General features: G+C 46.3%; 2 protein-coding genes across 9 annotated transcripts in view; both read left to right on the forward strand.

Annotated features, from left to right (window-relative positions):
- Positions 1-13,275, forward strand: part of LOC138770350 (neutral alpha-glucosidase C-like) — a 93,166-nt gene that overhangs the window by 54,885 nt on the left and 25,006 nt on the right. The gene's annotated exons all lie outside the window — the stretch shown is intronic.
- SPTSSA (serine palmitoyltransferase small subunit A) lies at positions 1,185-7,188 on the forward strand. Its single transcript, XM_069949416.1, has 2 exons — positions 1,185-1,472; positions 6,564-7,188. Exons 1-2 carry the CDS (start codon positions 1,340-1,342, stop codon positions 6,665-6,667), a joined length of 237 nt encoding a protein of 78 aa, XP_069805517.1. The 5' UTR covers positions 1,185-1,339; the 3' UTR covers positions 6,668-7,188.

Below are 13,275 nucleotides of genomic sequence, written 5' to 3' on the forward strand. Positions count from 1 at the left end.
AAGTTATAACCAACATTAACAAAACTTCGTCGGGGTTGTGCCAGCCGTCGGAAGGCCGACGGGCACTGCCTCCATTTTCTCCTTTCTATTCACCGCCAGCTGTGACTTACATGAAAACGTTTCAGACTTAAGCACCAAACCAACCTAATACACAAACATACCCACGCAACTGAGTGTAAAAACGTAGGGAGGGAGGGAGGGACAAACTCCTGTGGTGGCCAAGCAGAAAGAGGGTAAGCCCGCCCCTTACCCGGGCTTATATATCCTTGCCTCCACCCATAGCCTGCCTTTTCCTGGCAACTGTTCCTCTCCCAGTTACCACCGGAACTTCCCCATGTGCAGCCATCCCAGCCATGCCCCCTTCCCAGACCATTAACCCCTTACACTCACCACCGCCCCATCAGTCCAAGACACCATGCCTTATACAGGCTGGTGTCCCCTATCACTGGTAAAGCAGCTAGGAACAGTGCTCGGCCCCCAGGGCACTGATATGCACCCCCCCCCCCCCCTACATTGTCTCTGGGGGAGGAACAGAGCTCCAAACGGCCTTACCATACAGAACACTACATTAAATGGGGATGAGGATGAAAATAAGAGACACACCTTCAACCTCAGTGCTCTGTGTGCTATAGGGGGCTATGAGCAGGTTACATTCATCTAGCCTGCTGATAGTTCCCCTTTAAGGAAAATTATTTATTTATTTTTTTTTTTTACAGTAAGTGACAACAGTAAGGCAGGGCTGCAGTAACAGAAGGCTAGTGCTGCATACCTGACCTATTACAAAGTTATATAACTTTATTAAAGAAACATAAAAACACACTGCTCTGATCATTGCTATTAGCAACACGGACAGCTTTTCTTATAGTCTGTTTGATCAGTTTTATAAAGGAAATAGAAGACAAGTATGACAGGAAAGTGTCAGGTAACCAGCAGCCATGGGATTACTTCACTGCAACAAAGTAGTTTTCTTTTCCTTGTGTGACCTAGTTTTCTAAATGTGTAAATAAAAGGACACCGTCACCTGACAGCAGCCGCCACCGGCCCCCTCTGCAGTGACAACAAACCTCACCTCATACACGACGCCCCGCCCACCGCACTCACTGACCCGGCGTCACATGACCTCGGCCAATCATCATGTGACCGCAAGAGTTTACTTTTCCATCGTTCTCGTGCCCGAGGGAAGGGGCGTGGCCATACGTCACAGGATCTCGCGCTCTGGCGACTGTTACGTCAGCGGACTTAGTAGGAGCGGGTGAGGCGGAGGCTGCCGCTCAGTGCCGGGGTCCGCCGCCATCTGTCAGGTCGTGTACCGGAGCTGTCCGCCCGTGTGTGTGAGAGGATGAAGGTGTCCTGTGAGGCTGACGGTCAGGGCTCTTTGGGCCGCGCCTGGAAGCATATGTCGTGGCTGTATTACCAGTACCTGCTGGTGACCGCGCTCTACATGCTGGAGCCGTGGGAGAGAACTATCTTCAGTATCCTTCCGCTCTATATGACAGCTTGTAAGAGTACAGCTAGCAGCATGGGCCCGGGCGGAGGGATGTGAGGTGTCCGGGGGCTGATGCTGATATACTGGGATCCTGGGTGTCAGCGGGGCAGGGCGGACATCCTGCTGGGAATCCCATTTACTAGAGGCAGCCGGGGGCCCCGCACGTGTCCTGCCCTGCAGCTATGGCGGGATCCGGCTAGGGTCACAGCAGGGGCTTCAGAATAGGAATACATGGCTACAGGAGGATGATAGGCACCCAGGCCAGGGTCACGTCAGTACCCCCCCCCCCCCAGCTGTGGTAGGACTGTCAGTACCCCCTAGCTGTGGTAGGAGGGTGTCAGTACCCCCCCCATCTGTGGTAGGACTGTCAGTACCCCCCCCCCCCCAGCTGTGGTAGGACTGTGTCAGTATCCCCCCCAGCTGTGGTAGGACTGTGTCAGTACCCCCCCCCCCCCAGCTGTGGTAGGACTGTGTCAGTACCCCCCCCCCCCAGCTGTGGTAGGACTGTGTCAGTACCCCCCCCCCCCAGCTGTGGTAGGACTGTGTCAGTACCCCCCCCCCCCAGCTGTGGTAGGACTGTGTCAGTATCCCCCCCAGCTGTGGTAGGACTGTGTCAGTATCCCCCCCAGCTGTGGTAGGAGGGTGTCAGTACCCCCCATCTGTGGTAGGACTGTGTCAGTACCCCCCCCCCAGCTGTGGTAGGACTGTGTCAGTACCCCCCAGCTGTGGTAGGACTTTGTCAGTATATCCCCCCCATCTGTGGTAGGACTGTCAGTATATCCCCCCCATCTGTGGTAGGACTGTCAGTATATCCCCCCCATCTGTGGTAGGACTGTCAGTATATCCCCCCCATCTGTGGTAGGACTGTCAGTATATCCCCCCCATCTGTGGTAGGACTGTCAGTATATCCCCCCCATCTGTGGTAGGACTGTCAGTATATCCCCCCCATCTGTGGTAGGACTGTCAGTATATCCCCCCCATCTGTGGTAGGACTGTCAGTATATCCCCCCCATCTGTGGTAGGACTGTCAGTATATCCCCCCCATCTGTGGTAGGACTGTCAGTATATCCCCCCCATCTGTGGTAGGACTGTCAGTATATCCCCCCCATCTGTGGTAGGACTGTCAGTATATCCCCCCCATCTGTGGTAGGACTGTCAGTATATCCCCCCCCATCTGTGGTAGGACTGTCAGTATATCCCCCCCATCTGTGGTAGGACTGTCAGTATATCCCCCCCATCTGTGGTAGGACTGTCAGTATATCCCCCCCCATCTGTGGTAGGACGGTGTCGGTATCCCCCCAGGTGTGGTAGGACGGTGTCGGTATCCCCCCAGGTGTGGTAGGACGGTGTCGGTATCCCCCCGGGTGTGGTAGGACGGTGTCGGTATCCCCCCGGGTGTGGTAGGACGGTGTCGGTATCCCCCCGGGTGTGGTAGGACGGTGTCGGTATCCCCCCGGGTGTGGTAGGACGGTGTCGGTATCCCCCCGGGTGTGGTAGGACGGTGTCGGTATCCCCCCGGGTGTGGTAGGACGGTGTCGGTATCCCCCCGGGTGTGGTAGGACGGTGTCGGTATCCCCCCGGGTGTGGTAGGACGGTGTCGGTATCCCCCCGGGTGTGGTAGGACGGTGTCGGTATCCCCCCCCAGGCGTGGTAGGACGGTGTCGGTATCCCCCCCCAGGCGTGGTAGGACGGTGTCGGTATCCCCCCGGGTGTGGTAGGACGGTGTCGGTATCCCCCCAGGTGTGGTAGGACGGTGTCGGTATCCCCCCAGCTGTATGTAGGGACCCCTACATAAAGTAAGTATGCTTACTTTATACTTGCTGCTATTGTTACCTGAGGTTTGTCAGTCAGGTTTTATAACTATACGTATTCCTTGCTGTCTCCCCTCCCATCAGGCCTTAGGGCTTATGCAGATAGTCACACATACATATATCTATATCATAGACAGCCATACATAGATTATACAGATAACCGTACATAGATCTATATCACACTGATCTCGCATATGGTAATGCCTTGTAGACAAGCTGTATATACATGCTGTATCTAGAGATCTCCTGTAGGATTAGCTGACATGACGTCTCTCAGGAGAATTTCCATTGTCCCATACAGAGTCCTGTGCAGTCTGTACCTCACTGTGCTGGTTTCTGTGGAGTGTGGGGGAGGCCGTTCTTTCACTCTGCGCTGCTGTCACTATTTCCTGTAAGGAGTGGCTTTCCTTCTGACATTTACAGGTTTTGCCTTTCATCAGGTCTCTAGTGTGTATAGTATACAGTAGACTTTACACCAGTATATGACAGTAATCTTTAAAAGAATGACAACCTGTACTGCAGGGATAGGCCGAAAAGCCTACTAAGCTTTTGTTTGAGTAAAGCATGTGCTCTTATTCATTCCTATAGACATATCAACGCTGTTTTTATAACCAGTGGCTGTTCCATTACTTAAGGCCCTATTCCACGGAACGATTATCGTCCGTATCTGGCCGATATCGGCCGCTACGAACGATAATCGTCCCGTGGAATAGAGTGCAACGATCAGCTGACATCGTTCATGTCGGCTGATCGTTGCAGTCGCTTGTTTTTCAACATGTTGAAAAACAAGCGACTGATATAGCAGCGGTCTGCTGCCAGCGCTCCGTTGAATAGGAGCATCTGCAGCAGACGCTGCTGTATCCTATGGGCTGCCCGGACGATCAGCGATCACCCGGGCAGCCCCCCCCCCCCCCCCCCCCCCCCCCCATGTCAGCGAGCTGGGAAGGAGGAGCAAACGAGCGCTGAGAGCTCCTCTAGAAGGCACGTGGAATAGGGCCTTTAGGCCTCTAATGATCTGCTAGCTATGGGCTGTAGATAACTTTTGATAGCGGGTTACCTTTTTTAAGGCTGAATATGACGTGTTTCACGTGTTTGTGGTTCTCCACCAGTCCCTTGAAGGATGTAAATTTTAATTGCCCGCTGCTTATTTGGTCTCTGTAAGATAAACCATCAACAGTTTTGTCTAGCTGCGGCTTTGGCTGGGTTCAGACTGCATTTTTGCAATCAGTTTTTTTCCTTCCGTTTTATGGAAAAAAAGGATGCATTTATGTGCATCCGTTTTGACCTGTCTATTGACTTTCATTATAAAAATCAATCAAAATGCATCCATTTTTTTCCTCTAGATGTGGTTAACCATGTTTTTGTGTACACTAAAATTAAGGGTGCACCAATGGAAAAATGGATGCACACAAATGCATCAGTGTTTTTTTTTTTTTTGCAACGGACAAAAGAAATGGATTGCACAAATGCAGAGTGAACCCAGCCTTAACCTCCTCTCTCCATGCCAGGAGGGTAAGGGTCCTTTCCCACTACAGATGCTGCGTGGCGATTCCACCGGGAACCTCCGTCCGCGGACTCTGCGCCGAATCCCTCCTGTTATGTCTTTGAATTAAAGGGCTTGTGCACCTCCACTCTCCAAGAATTGACATATCAGTTCTTTGAGTGGAGAGGCCTGGAGGCCCACAAGCCCTCCCATTCAAAGACATAGCAGGAGGAGTCCACAAATGGAGGTTCTAGGTGGAATTTCCGCGCCGAATCCATAGTGTGAACTGGCCCTATTACATGAACTCATTCATGCACATGGATAGATACCAAAAGCTAATGTGTATGACTGCTTTAAACCTACGGGCGACTTGTGTCTGTATGGTCTAAGGGCCCTATTCCACCGGACGATTATCATTCAGATTATCGTTAAATCGTTCGAATCTAAACAATAATCGTTAGTTTGAAATGCAGTTAACGATTAACGACCAAACGAGAAATAGTTGATCGCTTTATAAGACCTGGACCTATTGGACCTGGACCTATTCGCAAAACATTCGCAAATCGTTCGCATTGAATAAGTTCAGTCGTTCACAGTAGATACGAACGCAATAGCAAAGAAAAAACGATCGCAAATACAATCATAAGTAACGATTATCGTTCCATGGAAATGAGTGAATGTTTTCAGGTCTTTCGCAATAGCGGTAGTTTGAGATTGTTAATCGTTAACGATTATGCGAACGATAATCGCCCGGTGGAATAGGGCCCTAAGATAGCAATGTGGTTGCTACATCACTACTATTGATAGTGAACCTGGTGATGACACAATAGCTGACTGATACTAGAGTAGTGCAGTGATAAAGGGAATGCACTATGGTTTGAATCAACTTTTTATGGACCACTATATAGAGGGATCTTTTATAGCCTTTTATTGATCCATGCTCAGTGTGACCATGTGAATCGGGTTAGCTCTAGTCTCTTATGTTTATGACCTTGCCGTAAAGCATATTTCTAAATGATGTTAAAGGGTATCTGTCAAAAACAAAGTTCTGATCACAAGGGATGCCAGAAGATCCGGGTTAGTGTGGAAGCCCTGACAGGGTTTGTCATATTGTAAATAAAGACTGCTGCCCTATCTGGGTTAGGATCCCCTCTATAGCAACTGTGTATAACATTTTGATTGACTGTTGCTTGGTATTTTCAGGTTATGTCTTCAGTACTTTTGGCACTGCACCCCAGCCTATCAGTGGATAGAAGGTGGTGAGGCGTCCGTGCTTGTACAGTTACTAGCAGCTACTTGAGTTACTTCAGCGTTATGCTGTCACTAACTAGAGGAGGTGGGGAGAAGCACTGAGGAAGTTGAAAAAACTTGAAAGTAACCCTTTATGTGAATGGGACAACTGAGTGTGCGGTTCTCTCTCCTCACCAAGAGCTGCAACTCCATTGGTCTAATATCGTTGGCCTTTCCTGAGGATAGATTATTAGGTCTTAAAGAGGTTGTGCAGGATTAGAAAAAGCATAGCTACTTTAATGCAAAACAGGCGTCCTGTCCTCAGGTTGTGTGTGGTATTATAATTTAGACCCATTCACTTCAGTGGTTCTGAGCTGCAAACCACATCCAACCCGAGGACAAGAGTTCCGTAATGTCTGGTAGAAATACTCCATGTTTTCTGGAGTCTCTGGACAACCCCTTGAAATCATTTTATCCCAGGTTTTAAGAGTGTATTTTGTCTCGCTTTCATAACCTCAGACTTAAATTAAATTTCTTAACCAGTAATCCTCAGACTCCATGTTGATCTCAATCATCGGAATGGCTCTGTATACAGGATACATTTTTATGCCACAACACATCCTTGCAATTTTGCACTACTTTGAGATTGTTCAATGACCCAGCTGGGCCCTGCATGGGCTATAAGGACAGAGCACCAGTCTTAGGCATTTCCGCTGTCAGACCGGACCTTAGTCGGCATTGTCGCGTCAAACTGAGAAGAAACCAAAACTGGACGAGCGCGATCTCTAGTGAAACTGCCACAGTCTTTTCCCCCCTATTGGCACGGTCCTATGAAGCTCTTCTTACATATAACCACCCCCTGTCCAGCCACCCAACGGCACTGCTAAGCAATGCTATCCGGCAGGGCGGAGGGCAGTATTTCCTTTGTGTGACGTTTTGATATAAACAGAAGCTATTTTAATATTGCACTGTAAATGTATTTTTACTTTAACTTTAGGTTGCTTGTGTGTTTTTTATTTTTAGTTATTTTACATGAAGCACCGTCTTAGGTTCTCTTTTTTGTTGTTTTTGTATGACAGAACCTAGTCTCACTTGGACATGTTGTAACACAAGTTTGTACACAATTTTGTTAACCATAGAGCAAAACAAATACAGCACCTCTGTGCACCATTCTATAATGCCTTTTGTGTTTCTGCATGATTTGTTTTCTTCTTTCATCATAAACAATCAACGTGATTTTCTTAGTTATTAAAAAAAGTTACCTTTTTTCCCCCCTCGATAAGCTGCAACCCTGGTTTAGACAACTGAAAACAAGGGAAAAGATAATAAAGTTCCCTGGTAAAGGAGTGAAAGTATAATGAAATGACAGGTCCACTCTCCATGACAGTACTTTATACCCACACATGCACAATACACACCCAGCTCTGCTATATCAAAACACACACACCTGTGTTATATAAACATACCCACAGTGCTACCAATATACAGACACACACCTCTGCTACATCACCATATACAAACCGCTTTGCTACATACAGACACACAAATTTAATAGGTTGTCCCCACTTACAGTCTTTACAGGGAGTCACATGACTGACATCACTGAAGGTCCTGCAGGTCTTCCAGCTCCATTGTTGGTGAGCTATGGGAGAAGTATCCCAAGACTGGATCAAGCTTTTCCTAGCACTCAGGAAGGAGTGGCAGTGAGTTATGAGGCAGCCGGCTGATGAGCGGATTGCAGAGATAATTGAAGTGCTTCACTTCATTATTACTGTAAATTTGCTCATCTCTACTTGTGGGAAGCAGGTATCGCATAGGAGCAGGAAGAAAAAAGTAAAGTTGTTTTTCAGATGGGTATATTAGGGGAGGTGCCTAGGGGTGTCAAGTTCACCAATAATAACACTGAAGGTACTTCAAGGATTCACAGCTGAGATGGTGGTTCCTATATATAGGATTAATATAAGCTTTGAGTGGGGTTTTATGGAAGAACAGAAAATATCCATTGCTTCAAGAAAAGAAGCGTGGGAGAACAGATTCGCATGGCAACCTCCCCAAACAGACTAGTAGTTTTATTATATACATATATACTAATGAAAGGGGCGTATATACCTGTACAACATTTACCAAAGGTAAATACAGATTAAGGTCACATTCACATGCTGTATCTGTGCAGTAAACAACGCCCGCTGTTGTAGGGTGCAAGAATGGCCGCTGTTTATTGACAGTGCTATTACATTTCAGTGTATGAAACAACGGCCATAGTGTATACACTGCGGCCGGTGTTCTTTGCGACTGCACAAAATAATTCACAATTCTATTTTGTGTGGCTGCAGTTCAGTGAACAGCGGCTGTACAAGATAGCCTGTGCTCACAGTGTAAAGCAGGCTCCTGGCCGTGGACACACCTAAATGTGTTGCATTCCAATTAAAAAGAAGTGATGTTAATCCAGTTTATACTACAGTATCGGCCCGGTGAACATCTCAGACATCGGCCGTTTTTTTTTTTTTTTTTTTTTTTTTTTTAATTGCTCAATAAGCAGGTAAACATACTGTGTGGGAACATAACCTAAGGCTGCTTCACACAGGTGTAATATAGCCAAACTTTTTATACATATTACCATGGTAAATTCACATACAGGAGATAGCATCATGAGATAGTGATACCCACTCGCATGGGAACCTGTCCCTAAAAATCCTTACTATCCCTAGATGGTATACTGTGACCAAATACAGATATCCGTGTAGACAATAGGAAGGGTCACAATACTATTGTTTTCTGGGGGGGGGGGGGGGTCCCATTTTATCGGGTTTTGCTGACTTAAGGGTATATGGGCACCTTTGCATTTCAAATTAACTATTAAAACTTCATTGTCCTTTAGCAATATTTATGTGTCCTAAAGATGTGTTAAAAGTTTTGATCCGTCAGGGTCTGGGTGTAAAGACCACACCCAATTGCTAGAATAAGCATTGTGTTTCTATGACATAGAAATAGAATTGCCCAGCACACCCAATAGGACTTCCCTGGCTGAAATACAGAGGCAAAGACATCAGTGGTGTCCAAGAAAGCAGCTCCCCCTGGCACAGGCACAGAACATGTAGTGTCATCTGCTCCTGTAGGGGGCGCTACTAAAGGTCCAGTCAGTTTATGCGCTTTAGTAAAGCCCCTATTCCACAGGGCGATGCCCCCTCGCTGCCGCCATTATTCTATGTGTCTGCAGCGAGGGGGTGAGTACGGGGGGGGAAGCTTCCTGGGTGATCGCTAGATCGTCCTGGCAGCCCATAGGGGATAGAGGTGGACTGCTGCCGCCGCCCCTGTTCCACGGAGCGATGGCAGCAGATCGCTGCTATATCAGTCGCTTGTTTTTCAACATGTTTGAAAGACAAGTGACGCAACGATCAGCCAACATGAACGATGTCGGCTGATCGTTGCCCTCTATTCCAATGGACGATTATCGGACGATTACGGCCAATAATCGCTCCGTGGAATATGGCCTTAAGGCAGATGTTTAATGTTTCAAGCCAATGACCTATACCACGACTCCGGACTGTCTGTAGCACTGTATGTTTTCAGGTTTCAAGTTATAATACCATTGTAGGTTGAAAATACTGTAACCTGCAGGTATTGTAACTTGAGGAACCACTGTATATTATTGGTGAGGTCAGGCGCTAATGTTGGACAAGAAGAACTGGTTTCCAATTCATCCTAATAGTGTTCTGTGGGGTGGAGGTTAAGACTCTTAGTTCTAACCACGATCATGCTGGAACAGGAAAGGACCTGCATCATAAGGTTGGATGCATACAATTGTCTATACATGTCGTAATGTTACCCGTGTCTGGAAATAAGAGGCCTACCCAAACACTGAAACCTAGTCCTCTAATATAACCCTTGTTAGCTTCCCACTCACAGTAACAGCAGATTTTGCCTTTAAGAATTTTCACTAACCACTTAAATTCAGAAGATTACACGATTTACTTATTATTCAGTGGTGCCAATAAATCTATGAAGTACATTTGCTGTAGTAAGTGTTTCTCCCTACTCGTTCTAGTGATCGGTAGGGGTTAAAATGACCAGACTCAACAACTGTATAAGTACTCTCAGTTCATTCCTAGAATGAGTTTTATTTCATCACTGAGGAACAAGTTACATGCTGTCCATAGAACTCTATGCAGAGGAATGGGGAATAAGTGATACTGCCTTCATGCATTGTAGACAGTATACGTTAAATTGAGGCGATGGTTGGGGGCTCTCATTCTTCAAATCTGTAACACCTCCACCAGTCAATCATGTATCCTAGTGGGTAGGTTATCAATGCTTCTGGCTGGAATACCCTTTTAATAGAGATGAGCGAACCTTGAGCATGCTCGAGTCGATCCGAACCCGAACTTTCGGCATTTGATTAGCGGTGACTGCTGAAGTTGGATAAAGCCCTAGGGCTATGTGGAAATCATGGATATAGTCATTGGCTGTATCCATGTTTTCCAAGTTTAGCAGCCCCCGCTAATCAAATACCGAACGTTCGGGTTCGGATTGACTCGAACCCGAACCCGGTTCGCTCATCTCTAATCATGAATGACATCCTTGCTCTCACAGGCTTTAGCACGTCTGTCTGTGCCCTGACTGACAGTCCTTCATTACCAGATGAAGTGGATGAACTGGGACTACACCCTTCACTCCAACCAGAATATATTAGACAGGTTCTAAACATTGAGGTATCTTGGGAAAGAGGTTCCCGAAACAGTCTTAACCATCTTTTGTTGGTAATCAGTGCAGCGTATAAAACAGTGCAAGGTGCGGCCAGCTCAGCCCCAGTAAAGCATGGATCGTAGAGTGTAGAGAAGTGATCAGGCGGCACTCGCCATATCTGGAGAATGGTCATGTATTGTGAAGACAATCACCGATTGTTGAGATGTTGGATTTCTTGAAGTCACAAAAGGAAGTGATATCATAGCAAAAAAAAAGTTTTAATTTTTAAATGTCTTTATTTTGTCCAAAATAACAAAACAAATAATCAGCAGTTCAGGGTTTGTTGCAGCTTCCTTAGGGCCCTATTACATGGGACGATTATCGTTCGAAAAATCGTTAGATCGTTCAGATTTGAACAATAATCATTTAGTGTAATAGCAGACAACGACTAAACGACCAACGAGAAATAGTCGTTTGATAGAATTTGGACCTATTTTTATCGTAAATAGTTCGCATGGAATAAGACGTCGTTCAATAGTGACGAACACAATAGTGACGACAAGACGACCGCAAGAACGATCATAAGTAACGATCATCGTTGCGTGTAATTGGGTGAACGATTTCAGGTCATTTGCCTCAGCAGTCGTTTGAGATCAGTTATTGTTAATCGTTGATCGTCGAAAAATCGCTTTATGTAATGGTACCCTAAGTATCAAGCAGCACCCTGCTTTCCCAGCTCATATACTCTGAGCCAGACTCTCCCCAAACCTAGGGGTTCCAGGTGTCTTTGTATACAAAATTTACCCAAAATGCTACACTCTTAGGGTATAAACCCACACACCGTATAAGCAGCGTATTTACTGCTGCGATACGCAGCAAATACGCAGCAAAAACGCAGCAGATTATATCTAAATAACTGAACACAGCATCAAATCTGTACCAACAAATCTGCTGCGTATTTGCTGCGTATTTGTTGCGTATCTGCTGTGTATACGGTGTGTGGGTTTGTACCCTTAAAGCAATACACACATGCTTTAATATTTAAACATAAAAGTGTTAGAAATAGAGATGAGCGAACCGGGTTCGGGTTTGAGTCCATCCGAACGTTCGGCATTTGATTAGCTGGGGCTGCTGAACTTGGATAAAGCTCTAAGGTTGTCTGGAAAACATGGATACAGCCAATGACTATATCCATGTTTTCCACATAGCCTTAGGGCTTTATCCAAGTTCAGCAGCCACCGCTAATCAAATGCCGAACGTTCAGGTTCGGATGGACTTGAGCATGCTCGAGGTTCGCTCATCTCTAGTTACAAACTTATCCTTTTCTTACACAGGATACAATCCTAATACATTTTGTCAAAATAAATAGCATAGAAAAACAGGAATAAAATAAACAGGAAAAAACAAGGATATGTTCACACAACATCAAAAATAGAAAAAAAAGGCGTCCGCTTTTGCTATTTAAAAAAAATGTCCATTATTGCCGCGATTTAACTAACTACAATGCAAAGCATGGAAGTCAATGGAAAGCTTGGCGTCCAATGCATACAATGTATTGAATAATGGACGTTATCACCGTGGACGTCAAAAGAATGATCATGACAATTATTTTCGGACGTCTTTTGCAAACAGCGGATGTTTTTTTCTTAGTTTTTCACACACAGTTTTTCTTTTTTCACTGTCCTTTCTCCGTTTTTACTCTAAAATTCAATGGACTTTTCAATTAAGCCGCACCCACAGGCCAATTAGTAAACCCAAACAAGTATAATGTACCAACAGCCGTCATTGCACTAAGGGAAGGCTAGACAGCTAAATGACGTCCGTTATTTAAGACTCAAAATGACGGACGTTATTTTAAATGGAGCTGAAAAAACGTGTGAACATAGCCTATAGCTGCATGGCTCCAGCTCAGCCTCACCTGGCAGTAATCAGGGCAGTGCTCTATATAACCCAGCACCCCCTCCCCTCAGGTTACCCCTGGTCAGTTGTGATGCTGTCTGTATGCTGGTGGATGTGTGTCTTGGTGGGAAATACTGCACTTGTCTGTCTGTAAAAATAACAGTGGATAGAGGTTTTGCTGGCCAGCAGGGAAAGATACAGACATGAACATTATTCACCCTCCAACAAAGATCAACACTTGTGGGAGACAAAACGATTGTAGGGGCGTTCCAGAGGTGACTGCCTGTTTCACGCAACCAGCGCTTCTACAAGCCTAATAGTACGGTAGAAGCGCTGGCTGCGCGAAACAGGCCCTCGTCTGTGGAATGTCCCGTTTTCTGCTTCATTGAATGAATGGACGTTGGCGTGTCAGGAGAGACAAACACCCTGCAGCCTTTGCTGAAAGAAAGCAAGTTGGTGGTGGCAGTGACATGGTCTGGGGAATTTTCTCGTGGCATTTTCTGGGCCTCTCATCCACATGGAGGCGCTCACGTGATCTGGGTATATATATGTCCATTCTTGCCAATCAAGTACACCCATACATGATAGTTGTCTTGCCTGCGGGGTTAGGGAACTGTAACATGGCTACAAATGTCTAATATGATGAGCATGACCAAGACCACCTAGTACTATGCTACACCTCC

This window comes from Dendropsophus ebraccatus, chromosome 13 (genome assembly GCF_027789765.1).
Source record: "Dendropsophus ebraccatus isolate aDenEbr1 chromosome 13, aDenEbr1.pat, whole genome shotgun sequence".
In the NCBI taxonomy this organism is placed as follows: domain Eukaryota; kingdom Metazoa; phylum Chordata; class Amphibia; order Anura; family Hylidae; genus Dendropsophus; species Dendropsophus ebraccatus.

What these genes read in the sequence shown, in the direction of transcription:
- SPTSSA (XM_069949416.1), top strand. Translation starts at nt 1,340, where the DNA reads ATGAAGGTGTCCTGTGAGGCTGACGGTCAGGGCTCTTTGGGCCGCGCC. An exon ending in GTGGGAGAGAACTATCTTCA is followed by an intron (nt 1,473 to 6,563) that starts GTATCCTTCCGC and finishes AGTAATCCTCAG; the next exon opens with ACTCCATGTTGATCTCAATC.